Below are 23,456 nucleotides of genomic sequence, written 5' to 3' on the forward strand. Positions count from 1 at the left end.
AGTGCTAAATTTGATGCCAGTGTCCTTAAAATCACAAGAAAAGCATTCAAAACACTGGGATTTATTAAAAGGAACACATGAAAGTTCAAAAACTACAGATATGCTGTTATCCTTTATAAAACTATTCATGGCTGCTACGGAAACATCATTCAGCAACAGACACAAACAATAAGAAAAAAAGTCAGCATAGTGTGTCTGTTGGATGAGAACTTAATTTTTTTTTTTTTTTATGTGAACCCCAAACACAACAGGTATTGGAACCTATAGTACTTAGTACCGTGCTTGGGTTGGAGCACGGTACTAAGTTGGGTTGGAGCACTTGGGTTCGAACTGACTAAAATTATGGAGAAGATGAAAGAAGATATTTGTTGACATTGGACTTCATATGTATTTCCTGAAAATTACAATCTACAGATTGTAATTTTCAGGAAATACATATGAAGGAAGGTTGTTCTAGAAAACGGCAGTTGAATGAATAAATGAGGAAGATGAAAAGTTGGTTTTGTGGGTTTGAGTTGGACAGTAAATGGATGTTGGCTGGTGGCGACACGTGTTCGGATTGTTTTGAAAGAGAGAGCGGGAATTAAAGAAGCCAATTCAGAAGAACAGTGCCCATGGAAAGTATCTGTAGAAGAGGCATGCAGCAGAAACAGTACGTCTATGAGAAAGCGAGTGGAGAGACTGTTAGAGATGAATCATTAATTAACCTAACTGCCCTCTTCTGAATGGAATCAAGAAGCCTGAGAGAGGTTTTGGGGCATCACCCCAGATGTGGGAACAATATTCCATGGCAGGGCGGATTTGCGATTTATACAGAGTGAGCAGCTGTTTGGAAGAAAAGTAACGCCGAGAACGAAAGAGAAAACAAAGTTTTTTAGATGCACAGGAAGCAATATTTGTAATGTGCTTGTGCCAAGAGAGATTAAAAGTCAGGGTAATCCCCAAAAGAGATATATCATTTTGTCTAGAAATTGGAGTGTCACTAAAGATAAGCATAGGAGCAGAAGAATCCTTTTTGCGAGATATAAGACAAGACTGAGTTTTAGAAGGGTCGAAATCAACTAAGTTGTCTTTGCCCTACTGGAGAATTACCTGAAGATCGGCATTTAAGGAATTGGTAGCAGATTTTCGAGAAGTTGAAGCTAATTGAGCAGGACAAGGTTTCTCAAAATGGAAAGTGGAATGCAATGTGCTATCATCGGCAAAACTATGGATAGGATTTCCAATCAATGGAAGAAGGTCATTAATATACAAGAGGAAAAGAGTGGGGGACACTGGAATTAGTGGAGAAGTTAGAAGACAGAGACATCTACCATCACCCTCAGTGAGCGATCAGAGAGAAAACTGGATAACCAATTACTAAAAACAGTTGGCAAACCATAAGATGGAAGCTTGTTTAAAAGACCTTTATGCCAAACATGATAGGTAGTTTAAGAGTTGGCGGTTACTTGATTTCTCCATTACTTTAGAAAGAGTAGAAGTAATTGCAATGGGACGATAATTGGATGGGAGGGATTTGTCACCCTTTTTAGGAACTGGCTGGATATGAGCAAATTTCCAAGCAGAAGGAAAAACACCTTTGGAATAAGAAAGTGAAAAAAGGTGGCAAAGAATAGGAGTAAGTTCAGGGGCACAGGTTTTGAGAACAAGTGGAGAAAAACATCAGGACCTGGAGCTTTCTTAGCATAGAGATTCATCAAAATCCTTCTGATATCCTTTGGACGGAAGACCACAGGTGGCATTGAATGGAGCGTGTTGGGAATGGTGGGAGGTGTTTTACCAAGATCATTAATACATGAGCTGGAAGAAAAATGGGATGCTAGCAGGTCAGCTTTATCCTTGGCTGAAGTGACAACAGAACCATCTGGTTTGGACAGAGGTGGGAGCAGAGATGGGCAAAAGTTGCGGCCAATAGCTTTGGCAAGAGACCAGAATGCTCGGCTACCATTAGGGCAAGAAGCAAGTTTTCTACTCCTAGCCTGTACAAACTCTAGTCTGGACTGATTGATAACTGCTTTACAATTGTTGTGAGCTTTGGTGTAGGCAGAAAATGAAACTGAAGAATAAGAAACAAGCCAATTACGATATGCAACATTCTTCTCTTGAACAGCCTTAGCACATTTATTGGAAAACCAAGGTTTAGATAAAGGATGAGATTTTAAAGTGGAGTGTGGGATAAAGGATTCCATTCCTGCAAGAATAACTTCACTGACACGATCTGAGCAAACGTTGACATCAGAAGTTTTGAAACAGTAATCCGACTATGGAAAAGAAGTCTCGCAGGTCATCCCATTTTGCATTCTTGTAATGCCAAACAACACGAGGTTGGGAAAAGCCATGAGATAAAGGTTCCATTGGGGAAGAGACAATCACCAAGTTGTGATCTGAAGTGCCTAAAGGACCTCTCACTTCGACCGTGTACTTAGAAGGGTTGTTTATGAGAAAAAGATCAAGCGTATTGGCTGTATAATTAGGATTATCCGGTATTCTTGTAGGTAAATGAACAATTTGTGCTAGGTCATTAGTAATTGCAAAAGCCTCAGCATCTCGACCAGATGGGTCAGTGTGACTAGAAAACGAAAGCCAGCTGGAGTTGTGAATATTAAAATCGCCAAGGAAAATTACCTCACTGTTAGGAAAGTTGGACTGGAGAAAGTCAAGTTGCAAAGAGAGGAAGTCAAAGAGCTCAGAGTGATTAGTGGAGTTGGGAGAACGGTAGAGACAACAGATGAATTTGACACAATGAGGTAGAGAGATTTTAAGCTAGAGAAGATCAAAGAAAGGAGATTCCAAATTGCCAAGTCTCAGACAGGGAATATCAGAACAGACATATGCACAAGTACCGCCTTTGAGGTGAAAGGAATCATACAGCAAATAATTTGGGCATCTGAGATGAGCAGTAGTTGAATCAACCGATAACTGAGATTCTGTCAGAAAAAGTACATGGGGTTTGGCAGACTGCAAGTGGAAATGGACATCGTTGAGATTAGAATTGAGGCCACATATATTTGTGAAATGAATTAGGAAGTGTTTGGGAGGTTTATGTCTTTTTGCAGATAAGCTTGCTCTATTAGTTTGACATTTCATGGTGTATTCAATAGTAAGAAAAAGTGGGTGGGACATACTGTATGAAGGAATGAAATTTTTGGATATGGCATACACGTGGTAAGAATATACCCAGATCCTTGACATAACATGGCCTCGATAATGCTCCCTGCATACACACTGCTCGGACTCCCTCCAGTCACTATCTGGCAGAGTAGAGGTAGCAAGATTATACACTAGCTGATCCGGAAGCCTCCTAGAGAGTTACCAATAGGTTCGGTCCGGTGTACTAACTAGTGGCCGGCCTGCGAACACCGTTTTAGAGCTGTACCCTCGAAATGTAAGGAATATTGGATCTTGCCATGACGTTCATCATAACCTCAAAAGTCATCAATCATACTGCATGATGGAAGAGATAGGGAAAGGTTGACCGGAACTTAGCTCTAGAGACTAAACATGGGTTCCACCACTTCAAGCCTCTAATAAGCAAAGTGGTGGTATTTCACCGGTTGATGAGAGTAGTCTAGCACCTAGTACTGCCTGGTAACATAGAGGGGCGGCGTTCCTCCATGTGGTGTGGGTGCCACATCTCGACCCCTGCATACGTTGGTTCACACCTGGGTAGTCACCCACCATGTTCTTGTGCATGGAGGTTATACCCAGGATTACTAACGGTCCCACCATCGTGAAGGTGCAAGCAGAGGATTTGGCTGTTACAGACCGTCCAGACTTCGCCGAAATTGGGTCCACTTGACATGAGTGTCACCCGTATATTAGTTCCATCAGCGTTTTAGACTCCCAAGTAGCAAGTACAGCTTGTCTGGCATATCTGAGAGAATGTCTGTGACAACCTCAAGGACCAACTAATAAATTTGGAATATTCTACAAAAACTTTATATTATGAAATTATTTTATTACTTACTCTTTACACATTTTGCTTATTTTTTTTATATACTTGAATAATAAATTTATGCTTACTATACTTAATTTGTAGTTCTTATTCCAAAAAAACATTACTGCTAAAGTAACAATATCAGGAAAAAAAAATTAAGAGTAATTTCAATTTTTCCTGATAGCAAAGAATGAGTACTGGCACCTATATTTTTTACAAAAAAAAAAGCATATATATATAATAGGAGCAATTAATAAATATCTTAAGCAACATAGTACAGATCGGATTAATGCCATCTATTGTAGATAGAACATTACATCCATCGTAATATTATATTTGATTATAGTCTAACAACTAAATGTTGTAAATACTAAATTATACACCTAACCATTAGACTTTAATATTACCTTTTTGGGCTACATTATACAGGCAAATGACAACAGAAACTGATAGCTCTGTTGATTATTGGAGGGATATATTGAGAGGGTTAGCCCTTGATAATGTCCCTTTCAATGTATCCTACTGCCCATAATTAACATATTGTGTTATATTATTATTACCTTATTTTACTTATGATTTTTCTTTACTAGGTTTGGCCTATGGGGGCTAGTACCAGCTATTATAGCTTTTTGGTGCCTTGATATACGGGTATATATATATATATATTTTTTACTAGGCAACCAGCTGGTATATCTCTTTATATTTATGTGGTATCAGTATTATATTTTCAGACACCACATAAATTCTAACATAATATACCATTAAACAGCACATACCTTATCTACTTAGACTATAATCAAATATATTTTATATATATATATATATATATATATATATATGGTAGTAGTTAAATGTACCTCGAAGGTGAGGTATATGTAGGTCGGTATAGTGTAGAACCATTGTAGCCTGTGATACACCATAACCCATCAAAACATGAAGACCTAAGTACGTGCCAATGGCAACTGGAAAAATAATAATATATACACATGTAACATATAAAAAATTATTAACATGTTAATTATAGGTATGTAGATATGTTGAAAGTGGATGGATCTCATTCTTAGTAATACTAACTATTAATTTTGTAAATTAGCTATCTGTCAGGCTAAATGTCATCATGCCAGTCAATGGCAAAATTTTATCATACTTTATTATACATTGATAACCTTAACATCCTAATAAAGTTTAAATTTTCGGGCATCCCCCTTTGGGTATCAACTTTTTGGAACTCTCATTTTTGTATACCACACTTATGTATACTTTTTACTATCACTTGGAAATTGTTGGACTGGATGATGATAACAGAAACGGATAGCTCATTAATTATGGTGATACATTGAAAGGTTAGCCCTTGGTAAAGTCCCTTTCAATGTTTCTAAATATCTATAATTAGCATGTTAATAATTTTTATATGTTGCATGTGTATATATTATTATTTTTTTTTTTTTTTCAGTTTCCGTTGGCGCGTATTTTTAAGTCAAGTCGGTATAGTGTAGAACAATGGTTCTACACTATACCGACCTACATAGACCTCACTTTCGAGGTACATTTAACTACTACCATATATATTATTATATATTTACAGACAGATTTAATGTTTAATCTCATACAGATAGCATTAATCGGTTCTGATATAATTTATTACTTACATCTAACATTAAATACACTATTGCATTTTCGTATCAGTGTGCATGTATGTGTGTGTGTATATATATGTGTATATATATATATATATATATATATATATATATATATAATTATATTTAAGTAATGTTGGAAAAGAAGTATTACTTAATAAAAATAAAAAGGAGGCTACAGCACACACCAGAGGCAGCAAAAAGCATATTCCTCTACATGATGCTTGAAATATAGTCATATAAATTAGAATAAGGTTTAAAATAATGCCAGCAGTATGGCAAGACAAGAGCGAAGAAACAAAATTAAACCTAGATTCAAATCTAACAGGGAGGGAAGAGAAAGGTAACAAGAATAAAAATATATTGCAATGGAAACTCTAAATTAATTTAGAAAATCTAATTATACAAATAATAATTCATTGAAATTTAAAGCCAATTAAATAGAAATTTAGCGGTGCCCCCTCTGATGGGCACCAGGTCCAAATTTATGTGAAATATCACCAAACAGAGATTTCAACCATTCACAATAAAACAAAACAAAAATAAAAAATAGACTGACCATTATGCCCCATCTCAACAGAGGACCACAAGGCCAATAATGGTCGGGGAATCGCTGCATTTCGAACGCTAAACAAATCGCCGCAAAGGCAAAACGATCGCAAGATCAGTCCGCCACACCGATCCCCAGATTGAACCGCCAATGCAGGGATTTGAATCTAGGTTTAATTTTTTTCTTCGCTCTTGTCTTGCCATACTACTGGCATTATTTTATTATTTTAAACCTTATTCTAATTTATGACTATATATATAGTCTTTGGGTGCCTTTTACTCTACATAGTAGTAACCCTGGTCTATATTCCTTCATATATTCCTCTTATTACAACTCCTGCACTTCTATTCTATATATATATATAATTTAGATTCTAAGACTGTATTACTTTAAGACTGTATTATTTTGGAGTAAAGAGGTTTCATTCACATTAAGTATCTTTTGTGCATTTCAGATGGCAGCAATATTTGGAGTAATGTGGGCCCTCTGTGCTCTTGCCTTCTTGTATAGTAATGCCTTGTCCATCCCTGCCTATGCAAATCCCTTAACTCTTGTTATTGTAATGCTTGCATTTCTCTTCAACCCTACCAGAACATTACATCATCAAGCACGCTTTTGGCTCCTCAGGGTTTTGGTAAGTAAAAAATTGAACTGTGGTTGTGTAGTATATATAGATAGTCCTCAGACATGACAGGTTACCATTTCCCAATAAAGCATAAGTAGAAGCCAGTTTTTGCTCACAGACAATTAAATCAATAAAATTAGTTCATTGTCTGTATTACGAAGTTTCTGCAATCACAGGATGGCACAAGAAATATAATTCAGGTTGAGGTAAGAAAAATTGACCTAGGCTTATGGAACTGATATTCAGGAATCATTAAGTCAAGTGGACTGAATTTTGGCAAATCCAGTCATTCTGCAACAACAAAGTCCTCACCTTCGTGACGACTGGACTGTTATTAATGCTGGGTTATACCCATGGTTACTGTTAGTAATAACTTGAGCTCCCCCCATCTTCAATCCCATTGAACATGTACGATGTGGTGGACTTAATGCAGTATAACTCCCATCTTTGAAACTTTACTTTCTCCATTCCAACTTTCCTAACAGTGAGGTAATTTTTCTTGGTGATTTTAATGTTCATTCACAACTCCAGCTGACTTCTGTTTTCTATTCACATGGACCTAGCTGATTGAAATGCTGTGGCTTTTGTAATTACTAATGACCTTGCACAAAGGTTATTACTAATTGTTCATTTACCTACCAGAATACCAGACAATTTTAACCACACAGCCAACACTCTTGATCTTTTTTTCTCACAAACAACCCTTCCAAGTACACTGAGGTGAGTTTGCCTCAGATTGCAACTTAGACAAGAATGCAAAATGGTACGACCTGCAAGATTTCTATTTTTTTTTCCCTTGTGAATTTTTTTTAAAAATGTAAAATTATTCTTGTAAGGATGAAATCCTTTATTCCATGCTAAAACCTTAATCTCGTCCTCTATCTAAACATTTTTATGTTATATTTGACGTGTAACATAATGTTACATAATGTTATGTCATAAATGGCTTCCATCCAGATCTTTAGGTTCCTTTTCTGCCTTCACAAAGCTTGCAACAATTTTAAAGCAGCTATTAATCAGTCCAAATTAGATTTTGAATAGGCTGAGAGAACAAAAATTAATTGCTTCTTGTTCAAAGATAGTTGAACATTCTGGTGTCTTGCCAAAGCCGTTTGTCATCTGTATTCCCACTTCTATTAAAACCTGACAGTTGTATTGCCACCTCAGCTAAACATAATGCCAACTTGCTATCATCCTACTTTTCTTCCAACTCTTGTATGGGGGATATACAGACTAAAAGGTTAAATATGGCTGCAGACAGAGGCAAAAGTGATTCTTGCACTGCTTCTATTAGGATGAGTGGCAGCCTGGAAAGCAAGATAATGGAGATTTCCAGGACTGCTGGGAGTTACAGTGGAACAAATAAATACATGGGCTGTGTTAGGGTAACTAAGAGTAGAAACAGGTGCATGTATACTTTAGGCCTCATTTTAGGAAGGATGTAGATTTGCTTGAGCGTGTACAGAGAAGGGCAACAAGATTGGTGAGGGGAATGAAGGGATCCCTCTTACCAAGAGAGGCTTAAGTTCTGCAAATTGCAGTGGCTGGAGACTAGGCACCTGCACGGTGATCTGATTGAGGTGTATAAGGCCTTGAATGGGTTGAGCAAGCTGAAGTCTGATGGGATCCTTCCACTTTTTCAGATTACGAACCTAAGGGAGCATAAATTGAAATCGAGGAAGGACAGATGTAGAATAGATGTGTGGAAATTTGCCTTTAGCCAGCAGGTGGTTAATTACTGGAACAAACTTCCATCTGTCTTTGTGGAAGTTGATAGGTTAATTAAGGAGGAACTGGACAGGCATTTGGAGGGAATGGTATGTTTTTTTTTTGTTTTTTTTGGCTAATGCTGCATATACTTGCTTTTTTTTTTTTCTGCATCATATGCTACTACTACTTGCACCAATGCTAGGAGTATAGTTAATATGTGAGTTTGAAGTGTTAGTCAAGACATCAGAGGCAGATATTATTGGAATATCAGAGACGAGACGTGGTGTCACACATTTTATGGAATTTGGGGAGTACAATGTGTACAGAAAGGATGGACAGGACAGAAGGGAGGAGGGGTTATGCTGTTAGTTAAGAAATATATAAAATCTAAGGTAGTGCATCCAATTGATGGTGGACAATGCAATGTTGATTCTGTTTGGTGTGACATAAGCACTAGGAAAGGAAAAATGAGAGTAGCTGTATGTTATAGGCCTAATGAATCTGATGAGTATAATGAGCAATTGTGCAGAGAAATAGTGGGCCAGTAAATCAGAATGTCTTGTAATGGGGAATTTTAACTTTCCAGATATTGACTGGAACTTGTGGATTGGTCACTCGCACACTAGCAAGACTTTTGTGGATTTATTGGATGACTTTTCTACAGAAACATGGTTGAGAGGCAACCAGAGGGGTAATACTCTTGATCCGATTATTAGCAGTGATTATTCATGCATTAAGAATTTGCATATGAAGGAACCACTGGGCGACAATGAGCACAATGTACTGATGTAAGAATTACTTAAAGATGTAACTACCATCAAGGCGTAACTACCATCAAGGCTAAAGAGAAGGGCTTTGCTTTCGTAAAGGTGACTACATGGGTCTCAGACAGGTTTTTTTTTTTTTTTTAAATTCTATGAAGTGGAATCAACTGATGTTACCAATGTTGAATTCTAAATGGGAAGGCTTCGGGGACTTAATTTTGTATGCTGCTAGGCTTTTCATTCCAACTAAGAAATACTGTTCAAGACTTAGGCCTAGATGGATTTCAGATGAATTAATGAGGCTTGTGGCAGAGAAGAAAAATGTATGGGATGCATATAAAGTATCAGGTGATACAGAAGCCTATGGCAGATATAAACTAGTCAGTAATCAAAAGGAGGTTAGGCAGGTGAAGGCAGATTATGAGAAATCCTTGGCAAAGGATGCAAAGAAAAACAGCAAAGAGCTCTTTACTTATGAAAACTCTAGAAGGAAAGGGATGAATTAGATTGGACCACTTAACATAGATGGATTGACTGTTGATGATCGTACTCGGGTATCTGATAAACTGAATAAGTATTTTGCATCTACATTCACTCATGAGGAGTTAGTCAGTGAGGGGAGTGCAAGAAGTTTATCAAACTCTAACAGAAAGCTAAATGATTTTGTAATAACTGAGAGAAAAGTGAAGGAGAAATTGTTGAAGTTAAACATAAAGGCACCTGGGGTGGATGGGATCTATCCAGTTATATTAAATGAGGCAGCAAAAGAAGTAAGAAAACCCTTAGCCATAATTATGAGAGCTTCCTTGGACTCGGGGTGGTCCCCATGTACTGGAGGTGTGCAAATGTAACACCAATTCACAAAGGGAGTTCAAAAGGTGACACAGGTAGCTATAGACTTGTTAGTTTAACTTGTGTTCCAGGGAAAATAATGGAATCACTAGTTAAAGAAGCATTGCAGCATCATCTAGAAAAGACTGCAGTAATAGTTAAGACACAGCAAGGGTTTGTTAAAGCGAGGTCTTGTCTGTCCAATGGATACTATGATGTGGTCACAAAGGAACTGAATTCCCAAAATAATTTTCATTTCATATACTTGGATTTCATGAAAGCTTTTGATACTGTTGCACATGGAAGACTGCTGTACAAATTGGAGAGGTATGGCATTAAGGGTAAGTTGCTACAGTGGATAAAGGGATGGTTGAGTGTGAGACAACAGAGTGGTAATCAATGGACACTGCTCTTCATGGACAAAGGTTATTAGTGGAATTCCCCAGGGTTTGGTGTTGGGCCCATTGTTGTTTTGTATATTTATCAGGTTTAATGGCCAAGTTTGCAGATGATACAAAGGTTGGCAGGGTTGTTAACGACAGTAAAGATAGTATGGTACTCCAACTGGATCTAGGTAAGTTGGGCAAATGGGCTGAAAAGCGACAACTGAAGTTTAACATTGACAAATGCAAAGTACTGGATAGCAATAACCAAAGAAAATTTACCAACTGTATAGTACTACACTCAGGGAAGTGGAAAGTGAAAAAGACCTGGGGGTAATTGTGTAGTCAAATATGAAGTTCGCTGAGCAGTGCAGAGGGACTGCCAGGGCAAGTCATGGAGTCTTGTCAATGATATATAGGAATTTTGCTAGTAGGGACAGGGAGGTGATTATCCTGTTATACAAGGATCTATTATCCTGTTATGTAATGATCAGGCCACACCTAGAGGCCTCATTTTAAGAAGGATGTAGAGTTGCTAGAACCAAGTACAAAGAAGGGCAACAAGATTGGCGAGGGGAACAAAGTTGTTCTCTCACCAAGAAAGGCACAACTAAGTTCTGCAAATTGCAGTGCCTGTAGAGTAGGCACTTGCGAGGTGATCTGATTGAGATGTATAAGGCTTTGAATGGTTTAAGCAAGCTAAATGCTGATGGGATTCTTCCTCTTGCTCAGATTAAGAACCTGAGGGGGCACAGATTCAAATTTTGGAAAGACAGTTGTAGAATACTGGTCTGCTAACGAGGCTAGTGGGAGCCAGACGTGTTCAAAGCCGCTAAGTGGATTTTCTTATTTATTGATTTGAAATTATTTTTCTAAAACTTTTGATTTAAATTTAGTAATATAGCATTATTTTGTGATTTTTTTGATTAATCTGGTGTATTTATTCTTTACTCGGCCTTGTAATTGCATAAAAGTATCGGTAAGGGTATCAAATCCACGTGTTACAAGTTGCAGCTCCGCTGAACGAGAAGTTTTTTTAGCCATATTTAGCTGCTTTATTAACCAATTGATACATCGAATTATTTTCTATAAGTAGCTTATAGACCTAGTCAGGATTGTTAGTTTATTCTGAATTGAGACAGAGATTTGGAAGTTAATTAATACTTCAGTGTCTGTAGATTTACTGTTCGTAATTTACCCCCATTGTTATACGATACAATGATATATGCTGAACTAGATAGCTTTAGTTTAGTATAGTATATAATATAATATTGTCAGTTAATCAGCAAAATCTATAAATTTTGTTAAACTTCGTTGTCAATTAAATTGTACTTTTAACTAAATACATAACGACTTAGATTACTAACGTAATTAATTAATATATAACTTGAAAAGGAAGTTATATAAACGGAACTTGTAGATAATATTTGATACTGAAAATATATATAGCGTTATAACTGTGTTGGGATACAAGTTTAGGGTTATAATTTTGTACTGAAATTGAAATTTTATTGAAATTAAATCAAAATCATTACTCAGAGCAGCAAAGCAAAAGGCTCAAGCTAATGGGAGTGCTGTGGCTTAGAGGAGAACTGAGAGGGGCAGTTGCTCTCTGAATCACAGCCTTTTAAAATGCACTGCTTGCATGATGTTTGTGGACAATCTGGTACTGGACATGATATTGCCAAGGGGATGTCTTTGTGTGTGCTTGCGATGCAAGGAGTGTAACGAAATCAGGCGACAACTCAGCGTTGTTATGGGCCTATATGAGAGCTTGAAGGACAGGGTGGATGCCCTCGAAGGATCTGAAGTGAGGGGCCCATCAAGGTCTCCGCAGCCCACATCAAAGCCAGAGCTTGCACTTGGTCATCATGCAACACAGTGGCAATCCCCAAGGCAGAATACACTGGTCCCACAGGAACTAGTAGTTGTTGGTGACTCTATTCTCAGGGAAACAGGGACCATCCTTTGTAAAAAAGATAGTTGGAACATGACCAGGGTATGTCTGCCAGGGGCAAAGGTTGATTATGTAGAGTGGATATCATCTTTTAAGGGCACAAAAGGTGATAGTTGTACACGTTGACACTAATGATATTAAGAGTAGGAGACCGACAGAATTATTTAACAAGTACAGGTCACTGTTAAAAAAAAAGCCGTGAATTAAGGTTGAATTTGAAAGTGTCTGCAATTCTGCCCAGACACGATAGGAGGGAGTATATTTGGTCCTTGAGGTTGTCACAGACATTCTCTCAGATATGCCAGACAAGCTGTTCTTGCTACCTGGGAGTCTAAAATGGTGATGGAACTGATATTCGGGTGACACTCAAGTCAAGTGGACCCAATTTCGGCGAAGTCCGGACGGTCTACGACAGCCAAATCCTCTGCTTGAACCTTCACGATGGTGGGACTGTTAGTAATCCTGGGTATAACCTTCATGCACAAGTACATGGTGGGTGACCACCCAGGTGTGAACCAACGTAAGCAGGGGTCGAGGTGTGGCGCCCACACCACATGGAGGAATGCCGCCCCTCTATGTTACCAGGCAGTACTAGGTGGTAGATGACTCATCAACTGGTGAAATACCACCACTTTGCTTATTGGAGGCTTGAAGTGGTGGAACCCATGTTTAGTCTCTAGAGCTAAGTTCTGGCCAACCTTTCCCTATCTCTTCCATCATGCAGTATGATTGATGATTTTTGAGGTTATGATGAATGTCGTGGCGAGATCCAATATTACTTACATTTCGAGGGTACAGCTCTAAAACGGTGTTTGCAGGCCGGCCGCTAGATAGTACACCGGACCAAACCTATTGGTAACTCTCTAGGAGGCTTCCGGATCAGCTAGTGTATAATCTTGCTACCTCTACTCTGCCAGATAGTGACTGGAGGGAATCCGAGTAGTGTGTATGCGGGGAGCATTGTCGAGGCCACGTTATGTCAAGGATCTGGGTATATTCTTACCACATGTACGCCATATCCAAAAATTTCATTCCTTCATACAGCATGTCCCACCCACTTTTTCTTACTATTGAATACACCATGAATTGTAAAATAATAGAGCAAGCTTATCTGCGAAAAGATCTAAACCTCCCAAGGACTTCCTAATTCATTTCACAAATATACGTGGTCTCAATTCCAATCTCAACGATGTCCATTTCCACTTGCAGTCTTCCAAACACCATGTACGTTTTCTGACTGAATCTTAGTTATCAGTTGATTCAACTACTGCTCATCTTAGATGTCCAAATTATTTGCTGTATGATTCCTTTGCCTCAAAGGTGGTACTTGTGCATATGTCCGTTCTGATATTCCCTGTCAGAGACTTGGCAATTTGGAATCTCCTCTCTTTGATCTTCTCTAGCTTAAAATCTCTCTACCTCATTGTGTAAAATTCATCTGTTTTCTCTACTGTTCTCCCAACTCCACTAATCACTTGGAGCTCTTTGACTTCCTCTCTTTGCAACTTGAGTTTCTCGTCCAACTTTCCTAACAGCGAGGTAATTTTCCTTGGTGATTTTAACGTTCACAACTCCAGCTGGCTTCCGTTTTCTAGTCACACCGACCCAGCAGGTCGAGATGCTGAGGCTTTTGCAATTACTAATGAACTAGCACAGATTGTTCATTTACCTACAAGAATACTGGACAATCCTAATCATACAGCCAATACGCTTGATCTTTTTCTCACAAACAACCCTTCTAAGTACAAGGTTCAAGTGAGAGGTCCTTTAGGCACTTCAGATCACAACTTGGTGATTGTCTCTTCTCCAATGGAACCTTTATCTCATGGCTATTCCCAACCTCGTATTGTTTGGCATTACAAGAATGCAAAATAGGATGACCTATGAGACTTCTTTTCTTCTTTTCCTTGGTCTGATTACTATTTCAAAACTTTTGATGTCAACGTTTGCTCAGATCGTGTCAGTGAAATTATTCTTGCAGGAATGGAATCCTTTATCCCACACTCCACTTTAAAATCTCGTCCTTTATCTAAACCTTGGTTTTCCAATAAATGTGCTAAGGCTGTCCAAGAGAAGAATGTTGCGTATCGTAATTGGCTTGTTTCTTATTCTTCAGTTTCATTTTCTGCCTACACCAAAGCTCACAACAATTGTAAAGCAGTTATCAATCAGTCCAGACTAGAGTTTGTACAGGCTAGGAGTAGAAAACTTGCTTCTTGCCCTAATGGTAGCCGAGCATTCTGGTCTCTTGCCAAAGCTATTGGCCGCAACTTTTGCCCATCTCTGCTCCCACCTCTGTCCAAACCAGATGGTTCTGTTATCACTTCAGCCAAAGATAAAGCTGACCTGCTAGCATCCCATTTTTCTTTGAGCTCATGTATTAATGATCTTGGTAAAACACCTCCCACCATTCCTAACACACTCCATTCAATGCCTCCTGTGGTCTTCCGTCAAAAGGATATCAGAACGATTTTGACGAATCTTGATGCTAAGAAAGCTCCAGGTCCACATGGTATTTCTCCACTTGTTCTCAAAACCTGTGCTCCTGAACTTACTCCTATTCTTTGCCGCCTTTTTTCACTTTCTTATTCCAAAGGTGTTTTTCCTTCTGTTTGGAAATTTGCTCATATCCAGCCAGTTCCTAAAAAGGGTGACAAATCCCTCCCATCCAATTATCGTCCCATTGCAATTACTTCTACTCTTTCTAAAGTAATGGAGAAATCAATTAACTGCCAACCCTTAAACTACCTAGAAACCTTCCGTCTGATCAACGATCGCCAGTATGGATTCCGTCAGTGTCGATCCACTGGTGATATTCTGGCTTATGTTACCCATTTATGGATAACATAAGCCAGAAATATAAATAACTCTTCACCGAACAATGGAAAGGTTTGGTGAAACACAAGTAGTTGCTCTTGACATCTCAAAGCCTTTTGATCGTGTTTGGCATAAAGGTCTTCTAAACAAGCTTCCATCTTCTGGTTTGCCAACTGTTTTTAGTAATTGGTTATCCAGTTTTCTCTCTTATCGCTCACTGAGGGTGATGGTAGATGGCTCTCTGCCTTCTAACTTCTCCACTAATGCCAGTGTCCCCCAAGGTTCAGTTCTTTCCCTAACTCTTTTCCTCTTGAATATCAATGACATTCTTCCATTGACTGGAAATCCTGTCCATAGTTTTGCCGATGATAGCACATTGCATTCAACTTTCCATCTTGAGAAACCTTGTCCAGCTGAATCAGCTTCAAGTTCTCGAAAATATGCTGTCAATTCCTTAAATGCTGATCTACAGGTAATTCTCCAGTGGGGCAAAGACAACTTAGTTGATTTCAACCCTTCTAAAACTCAATCTTGTCTTATATCTCGCAAAAAGGATTCTTCTGCTCCTATGCTTATCTTTAGTGACACTCCGATTTCTAGGCAAAATGATATATCTCTTTTGGGGATTACCCTGACTTCTAATCTCTCTTGGCACAAGCACATTACAAATATTGCTTCCTCTGCATCTAAAAAACTTGGTTTTCTCTTTCGCTCTCGGCATTACTTTTCTTCAAAATAGCTGCTCACTCTGTATAAATCGCAAATCCGCCCTGCCATGGAATATTGTTCCCACATCTGGGGTGATGCCCCCAAAACCTCTCTCAGCCTTCTTGATTCCATTCAGAAGAGGGTAGTTAGGTTAATTAATGATTCATCTCTAATAGAGTCTCTCCACTCGCTTTCTCATAGACGCACTGTTTCTGCTGCATGCCTCTTCTACAGATACTTCCATGGGCACTGTTCTTCTGAATTGGCTTCTATAATTTCCGCTCTCTCTTTCAAAACAGTCCGAACACGTGCCGCCACCAGCCAACATCTATTTTCTGTCCAACTTCAAACCCACAGAACCAACTTTTCATCTTCCTCATTTAGTCATTCAACTGCCGTTTTCTGAAACATCCTTCCTTCATACGTATTTCCTGAAAATTACAATCTACAGAAGTTCAAGTCCAATATCAACAAATATCTTCTTTTGTCTTCTCAACCTCCGACCCAAGCATGGTACTAAGTACTATAGGTTCTAATACCTCTTGTGTTTGGGGTTCTCATAAAAAAAAAAAAAAAATTAAGAATCTGTAGATAGAGGAACCACTAGGTAGCAGTGATCAGTCTGCTGAAGTGGGATTTACTCAAAGAGGTAACTACTCTCAGGGGTAAAGGGAAGAGTTATTGCTTTCGTAAAGGCAACTACGGTGGTCTGAGACAGTATTTAATTTTTATACAGTGGGACCAACTGATGTTGTTACCAACAGCAAATTCAAAATGGGAAGCATTCAAAGAACTTATCTTGGAAGCTACTAGGCTTTACATACTAACTAGGAAATATTGTTCAAGGTTCAGGCCTAAATGGATGTCAGATGAACTAATGAGACATATGGCAGTGAAGAAAAATGCATGGGATACATATAAATTTACACGTGACACAGAAGCCTATGATAGATATAAGTTGATCTGTAACCAAGTTACAAAGGAGGTTAGGCAGGTGAACGCAAATTACGAGAAATCTTTGGCAAGGGATGCAAAGAAAGACAGCAAAGAGTTTACTTATGTAAACTCTAGAAGGAAGGGGATGAATCAGATTGGTCCACTTGATATCGATGGTTCAAATGTTCATGATCCTTCTCAGGTAGCTAACAAACTAAATGAATATTTTGCATCGACATTCACTCATGAGGAGTTATTCAGCAAGGGGAATGCCAGAGGTGTATTCAACTCTGGCCGTAAGCTAGATAATCTTGTAATAACTGAGAGTAAAGTGGAGGAGAAATTGTTGAAGATAAATACAAGAAAGGCACCTGGGGTGGATGGGATCTATCCAGTTATATTAAAGGAGGCAGCAAATGAAGTAAGCAAACCCTTAGCCATAATCATGAGAGCTTCCTTGGACTCGGGGGGAGGTACCCATAGACTGGAGATGTGACCCCAATTCACAAAGGAGGATCAAAGGCTGATATAAGTAATTATAGACCTGTGAGTTTAACTTCTGTTCCAGGAAAATTAATGGAGGCACTGGTTAAAGAAGCACTGCAGGATCATCTAGACAAGACTTCAGTTATAGCTCGGACACATCATGGTTTTGTTAAAGGGAAGTCTTGCCTGACCAACTTGATTGGATACTATGATGCAGTCACAAAAGAACTGGATGCAGGGAATAACTTTGATATTATATACTTGGATCTTAGAAAGGCTTTTGATACTGTTGCACATGGAAGACTGCCGCACAAATTGGAGCAGTGTGGCATTGGAAGCAAATTGCTGCTATGGATAAAGGGGTGGTTGAGAGTGGTAATCAGTGGACGCTGCTCATTGTGGACTAATGTTATTAGTGGAGTCCATCAGGGTTCAGTGTTGTGTCCATTATTGATTTCTGTATTTATAAATAATATTGATGATGGTATATCAAGCTTAATGTCCAAGTTTGCCAATGATACAAAAGTTGGCAGGGTTGTTAAGAACACTACTGACGCTATGCTGCTGCAAAAAGATCTGAAAAGGTTGAGCAGATGGACTGAGAGGTGGCAAATGAAGTTTAACATTGACAAATGTAAAGTACTATAAATGGGAAACAGCAACCCCAGAGCAATGTATGAACTCTGTGGTACTATACTGACAGTGGTAGAGAATGAAAAGGACCTGGGGGTCATTGTGCAGACAGATATGAAGTTCTCTGAGCAGTGCAGACGGGCTGCAAGAGTAGCTCATGGTGTATTATCAATGATATACAGGAATTTTTCTAGCAGGAATCAGGAGATGATTATTCCCTTGTATAAGAGAATGGTCAGGCCACACCTTGAGTACTGTATACGTCTGGAGGCTTCTTACTTTCAAGAAGGAAGTAGAGCTGCTGAAACGAGTACAGAGAAGGGCAACAAGATTAGTGAATGGAACAAAGGCTTGCTCTTACGAAGAAAGGCTTAAGTTTTGCAAATTACGGTGTCTGGAGACTAGGCACCGGTGAGGTGATCTGATAGAGGTGTATAAAGCCTTGAATGGTTTGAGTTGCTCAATGCTGATTTGATTCTGCCTCTTGCTCAGAATAATCACCTGAGAGGGCATAAATATAAATTGAGGAAAGACAGATGTACGATAGATGTGTGGAAATTTGCCTTTAGCCAGTGGGTAGTTGGTTTGTGGAAGTTGATAGCCTAAATAAATTTAAGGCTGAGCTGGATAGGCATTGGGAACAAATGAAGGGGTAAAATGTGAGGTTTTTCCCTTTTTTTGCTGGTGCTGCATAAGCTTGCTTTTTTGCATCATATGCCTATACTAATACCCATACCCAGTATACTCCACTCAGTGCCTCCTTGAGGTTTTGCATCAAAAGGGTGTCAGAAGAATCTTTGTTAAGAAAGCTTCAGGTCCTGATGTCATTTCTCCACTTGTGTACTCCTCAGTTTACTCCTATTCTAACACTTTCCTATTCCACTGGTGTTTTTCCTTCTGCTTGGAAATTTGTTCATTTCCTGTCAGTTTCTAGAAAGGGTGACAAATCCTTATGTGGTGACAGTTACTCCAATTATCATTGTATTGCGCCTCTCTTTTTTTTAAAATTCATCTGATCAATGATTGTCAAAGTGGATTGCATGAGTGTCAATCCATTGTTGGTATACATAGTTTGTATATCAACAATGGATGGTATACATAAATATATATAACCTTTTGGGTTGTGTTTTTTCATAACCTTTTGAATGTGTTTGGCATAAAGGTCTTCTAAAGAAGCTTCCAGCTTATGGATTGCAGTGTTTATATTATTGAGTATACAGTTTTCTCTCTGACTTCTTGCTATGGGTTATGGTAGATGGTTTGCTGTCTTCTAACTTTTCTACTAATGCTGGTGTTTCTCAAAGTTCAGTTCTTTCTCCTGCCCTTTTTCTCTTTTATATTAATGACCTGTTTCCATTTATTGGAAATCCTATCCATAGTTTTGCTGATGATTGGACATTTGGATTCCATCTTCCAGTTTGAGAAACCTTGCCCTACACAAACAACTTTTGAATATTCACTGCCAGTTTAATTGCTGATCTCCAGGTAATTGTCTGCAGGGGAAAAGATAACTTAGTTAATTTCAATCCTTCTAAAACTTAGCATTAGCATTAGTAGAGGCATATGATGCAAGAAAGCAAGCTTATTCAGCATCAGCCAAAAAAAAAAAAAAAACCCTCTCCCATTTCACCCCTCCGTTCGTTCGAAATACCTGTCCAGTTGAGCTTTAAATTTGTTTAGGCTATCAACTTCAACAACAAGTGATGGAAGTCTGTTCCACCAACCAACCACCCGCTGGCCAAAGGCAAATTTCCGCACATCTATCCGACATCCGTCCTTCCTCAATTTGAATTTATGCCCTCTGAGGTGATTATTCTGAGAAAGATGAAGAATCCCATTGGCATTGAGCATGCTCAAACCATTCAAAGCCTTATACACCTCTATCAGATCACCTCGCCGGTGCCTTGTCTCCAGACTCTGTAATTTGCAAAACTTAAGCCTTTCTTCGTAAGAGCAACCCTTTGTTCCATTTACTAATCTTGTTGCCCTTCTCTGTACCCGTTCCAGCAGCTCTACATCCTTCTTGAAATGAGGCCTCCAGACCTGTATACAGTACTCAAGATGTGGCCTAACCATTGCCTTATACAAGGGAATAATCACCTCCTTATCCCTGCTAGAAAAATTCCTGTATATCATTGACAAGACACCATGAGCTACTCTTGCAGCTCGTCTGCACTGCTCAGAGAACTTCATATCTGCCTGCACAATTACCCCCAGGTCCTTTTCATTCTCCACCACTGTCAGTGTAGTACCGCAGAGTTGATACATTGCTCTGGGGTTACTGTTACCCATATGTAGTACTTTACATTTGTCAATGTTAAACTTCATTTGCCACCTCTCAGCCCATCTGTTCAACCTTTCCAGATCCTGTTGCAGCAGCATAGCGTCAGTAGTGTCCTTAACGACCCTGCCAACCTTTGTATCATCTGCAAACTTAGACATTAAACTTGATATCCCATCATCAATATCATTCATAAACACCGAAAACAACAATGGACCCAACACTGAACCTTGAGGAACTCCACTAATAACATTAGTCCACGTTGAGCAGTGTCCATTGATTACCACTCTCTGTCTTCTGCCACTCAACCATCCCCTTATCCATAGCAGCAATTTGCCTCCAATGCCACACTGCTCCAATTTGTGCAGCAGTCTTCCATGTGCAACAGTATCAAAAGCCTTTCTAAGATCCAAATATATAATATCAAAGTTATTCCCTGTATCCAGTTCTTTTGTGACTACATCATAGTATCCAATCAAATTGGTCAGGCAAGACCTGCCCTTAACAAAACCATGCTGCGTCTGAGCTATAACTGAATTCCTGTCTAGATGATCCTGCAGTGCTTCTTTAACCAGTGCCTCCATTAATTTACCTGGAACAGAAGTTAAACTAACAGGTCTATAATTATTTGTGTCAGCCTTTGATCCTCCTTTGTGAATTGGGGTCACATTTGCACATTTCCAGTCTATGGGTACCTCCCCTGAGTCCAAAGAAGCTCTCATAATTACGGCTAGGGGTTTGCATACTTCCTTTGCTGCCTCCTTTAATATAACTGGATAGATCCCATCCACCCCAGGTGCCTTTTTTATGTTTATCCTCAACAATCTCTCCTCCACTTTCCTCTCAGTTATTACAAAATCATCCAGCTCACTGCCAATGTTTACTTTACCTACATCATTCTCCTTCCTGAATAACTCCTCATGCGTGAATGTAGATGCAAAATACTCGTTTAGATTGTTAGCCACCTGAGCAGGATCCTCAACTGTTGAACCATCAATATCCAGTGGACCAATCTGATTCATCCCTTTCCTTCTCGAGTTCAAGTATGTAAAGAACTCCTTTCTGTTTTTCTTTGCATCCTTTGCCAAGGATTTTTCGTAGTCTGCCTTTGCCTGCCTAATCTCCTTTGTGACTTGGTTACAGACCAACTTATATCTATCATAGGCTTCCATGTCACCCATTAATTTGTATGTATCCCATGCATTTTTCTTCTCTGCCACATGTCTCATTAGTCCATCTGACAACCATTTAGGCCTAAACCTTGAACAATATTTCTTAGTTGGTATGTAAAGCCTGGTAGCCACCAAGATTAGTTCCTTGAATGCTTCCCATTTTGAGTTTGCTGTTGGTAACATCATCAGTTGGTCCCACTGTATAGAATTTAAATACTGTCTCAGACCATCATAGTCGCCTTTACGAAAACAAAAACCCTTCCCTTTACCTGTGATGGTAGTTGCCTCCTTGAGTAAATCCCACTTCAACACACTGTGATCACTGCCACCTAGTGGTTCATTTATCTGCAGGTTCTTAATGCATGAAGAATCACTACTGATAATCAGATCAAGAGTATTGCTCCCTCTTGTTGCCTCACGAACATGCTGATGTAGAAAACAATCATCCAATAAATCCACAAAAGCCTTGCTAGTGTGCGAGTGACCAACCCACAAATTCCAGTCAATATCTGGGAAATTAAAATCCCCCATTATAAGACTCTCTGATTTACTGGCCCACTCTATTTCCCTGTACAATATATTATTATACTCATCAGAGTCATTAGGCCTATAGCACACTCCTACTCTCAATTTTGATTTCCCTATGCTTATGTCACACCAAACTGACTCGACACTGCCCTGTCCATCGATGTCAACTGGCTTCACTTCCTTTGACTTTATGTGTTTCTTAATTAATAGCATAACCCCTCCTCCCCTCCTGTCCTGTCTATCCTTTCTATATACATTGTATTCCCCAAATTCCAGTTCCGCATTACTTATATCTGTGACACCACGTCTCTGATATCCCAACAATATCTGCCTTTGATGTTTTGAGCAATACCTCAAATTCATCAAATTTATTTACCAAACTCCTAGCATTGGTGTACACGCAGGTATACATGCACCTGTTTCTATTCTTAGCTACCCTAACACAACCCATGTGTTTACTTGTAACGCAATGACTACCAGCAGTCTCTGAAATATCCTGCATCTTGTTTTTCAGACTTCTTCTCATTTGAATAGAAGCAGTGCAAGAATCACTTCCACCTCTGCCAGTGGCTACTGTTAATCTATTAGTCCTTGTATCCCCCCCAACTAGCAGTTTTCCGACCCACCTAACACTGCCTCGACAGCATCAGCAAAAATTCTTGCATCCTTTCTATTTAAGTGTATCCCATCCCTGTAGAAGCAATCTCTCCTGTTAACAAGTACAGTCCAGGCTGAAAAAAATTCTACCCCTTGAGCCTTGCACAATCCCTCCAGGGCCAAATTGATCGACAAGGCTCTCATCATATACTCCCTCCTATCGTGCCTGGGCAGAATTGCAGACACTTTCAAGTTCAACCCTAATTCACGGCTTTTTTTCAACAGTGACCTGTACTTGCTAAGTAATTCCGCCGGTCTCCTACTCTTAATATCATTAGTGCCAACGTGTACAACTATATCACCTTTTGTGCCCTTAAAAGATGATATCCGCTCTACAACGTCATCAACCTTTGCCCCTGGCAGACATACCCTGGTCCTATTCCACCTATCCTTTTTACAAAGCATGTTCCCCGTTTCCCTGACAATAGTCACCAACAACTACTAGTTCCTGTGGGACCAGCGCATTCTGCCTAGGGGGCTGCCCCTGTGTTGCCTGATGACCAAGTGCAAGCTCTGGCGTTGATGTGGGCAGCTGAGAGCTTGATGGGCCCCTCAATTTATTTGCTTCGAGGCCATCCACCCTGTCCTTCAAGGTCTCATAAAGGCCCATAACAACGCTGAGTTGTCGCCTGATTTCCTTGCACTCCTTACATCGTGCACACACAAAGACATCCCCCTTGGCAGTATCATGTCCCGTATCCGACTGCTCCGCAAACATCAAGCAAACAGTGCATTTTAATAGACTGTGATTCAGAGGGCAACTGTCCCCCCCCAGTTCTCCCCTGAACCACAGCACTCCCATTAGCTTGAGCCTTTTGCTTTGCTGCTCTGGTCAGAGTCATGA

The 23,456-nt window shown here is 39.4% G+C and overlaps 1 protein-coding gene across 1 annotated transcript in view; it reads left to right on the forward strand.

Annotated features, from left to right (window-relative positions):
- Positions 1-23,456, forward strand: part of LOC150087618 (solute carrier family 53 member 1-like) — a 252,879-nt gene that overhangs the window by 152,691 nt on the left and 76,732 nt on the right. Inside the window, exon 10 of the mRNA XM_090369888.1 lies at positions 6,579-6,758. Within this exon, the coding sequence (XP_090226014.1) occupies positions 6,579-6,758 (180 nt within the window). The remainder of the gene's footprint in view (positions 1-6,578; positions 6,759-23,456) is intronic.

Source organism: Mastigoproctus giganteus, chromosome 3, assembly GCF_048544385.1.
Source record: "Mastigoproctus giganteus isolate SK-2022 chromosome 3, ASM4854438v1, whole genome shotgun sequence".
In the NCBI taxonomy this organism is placed as follows: Eukaryota; Metazoa; Arthropoda; class Arachnida; order Uropygi; family Thelyphonidae; genus Mastigoproctus; species Mastigoproctus giganteus.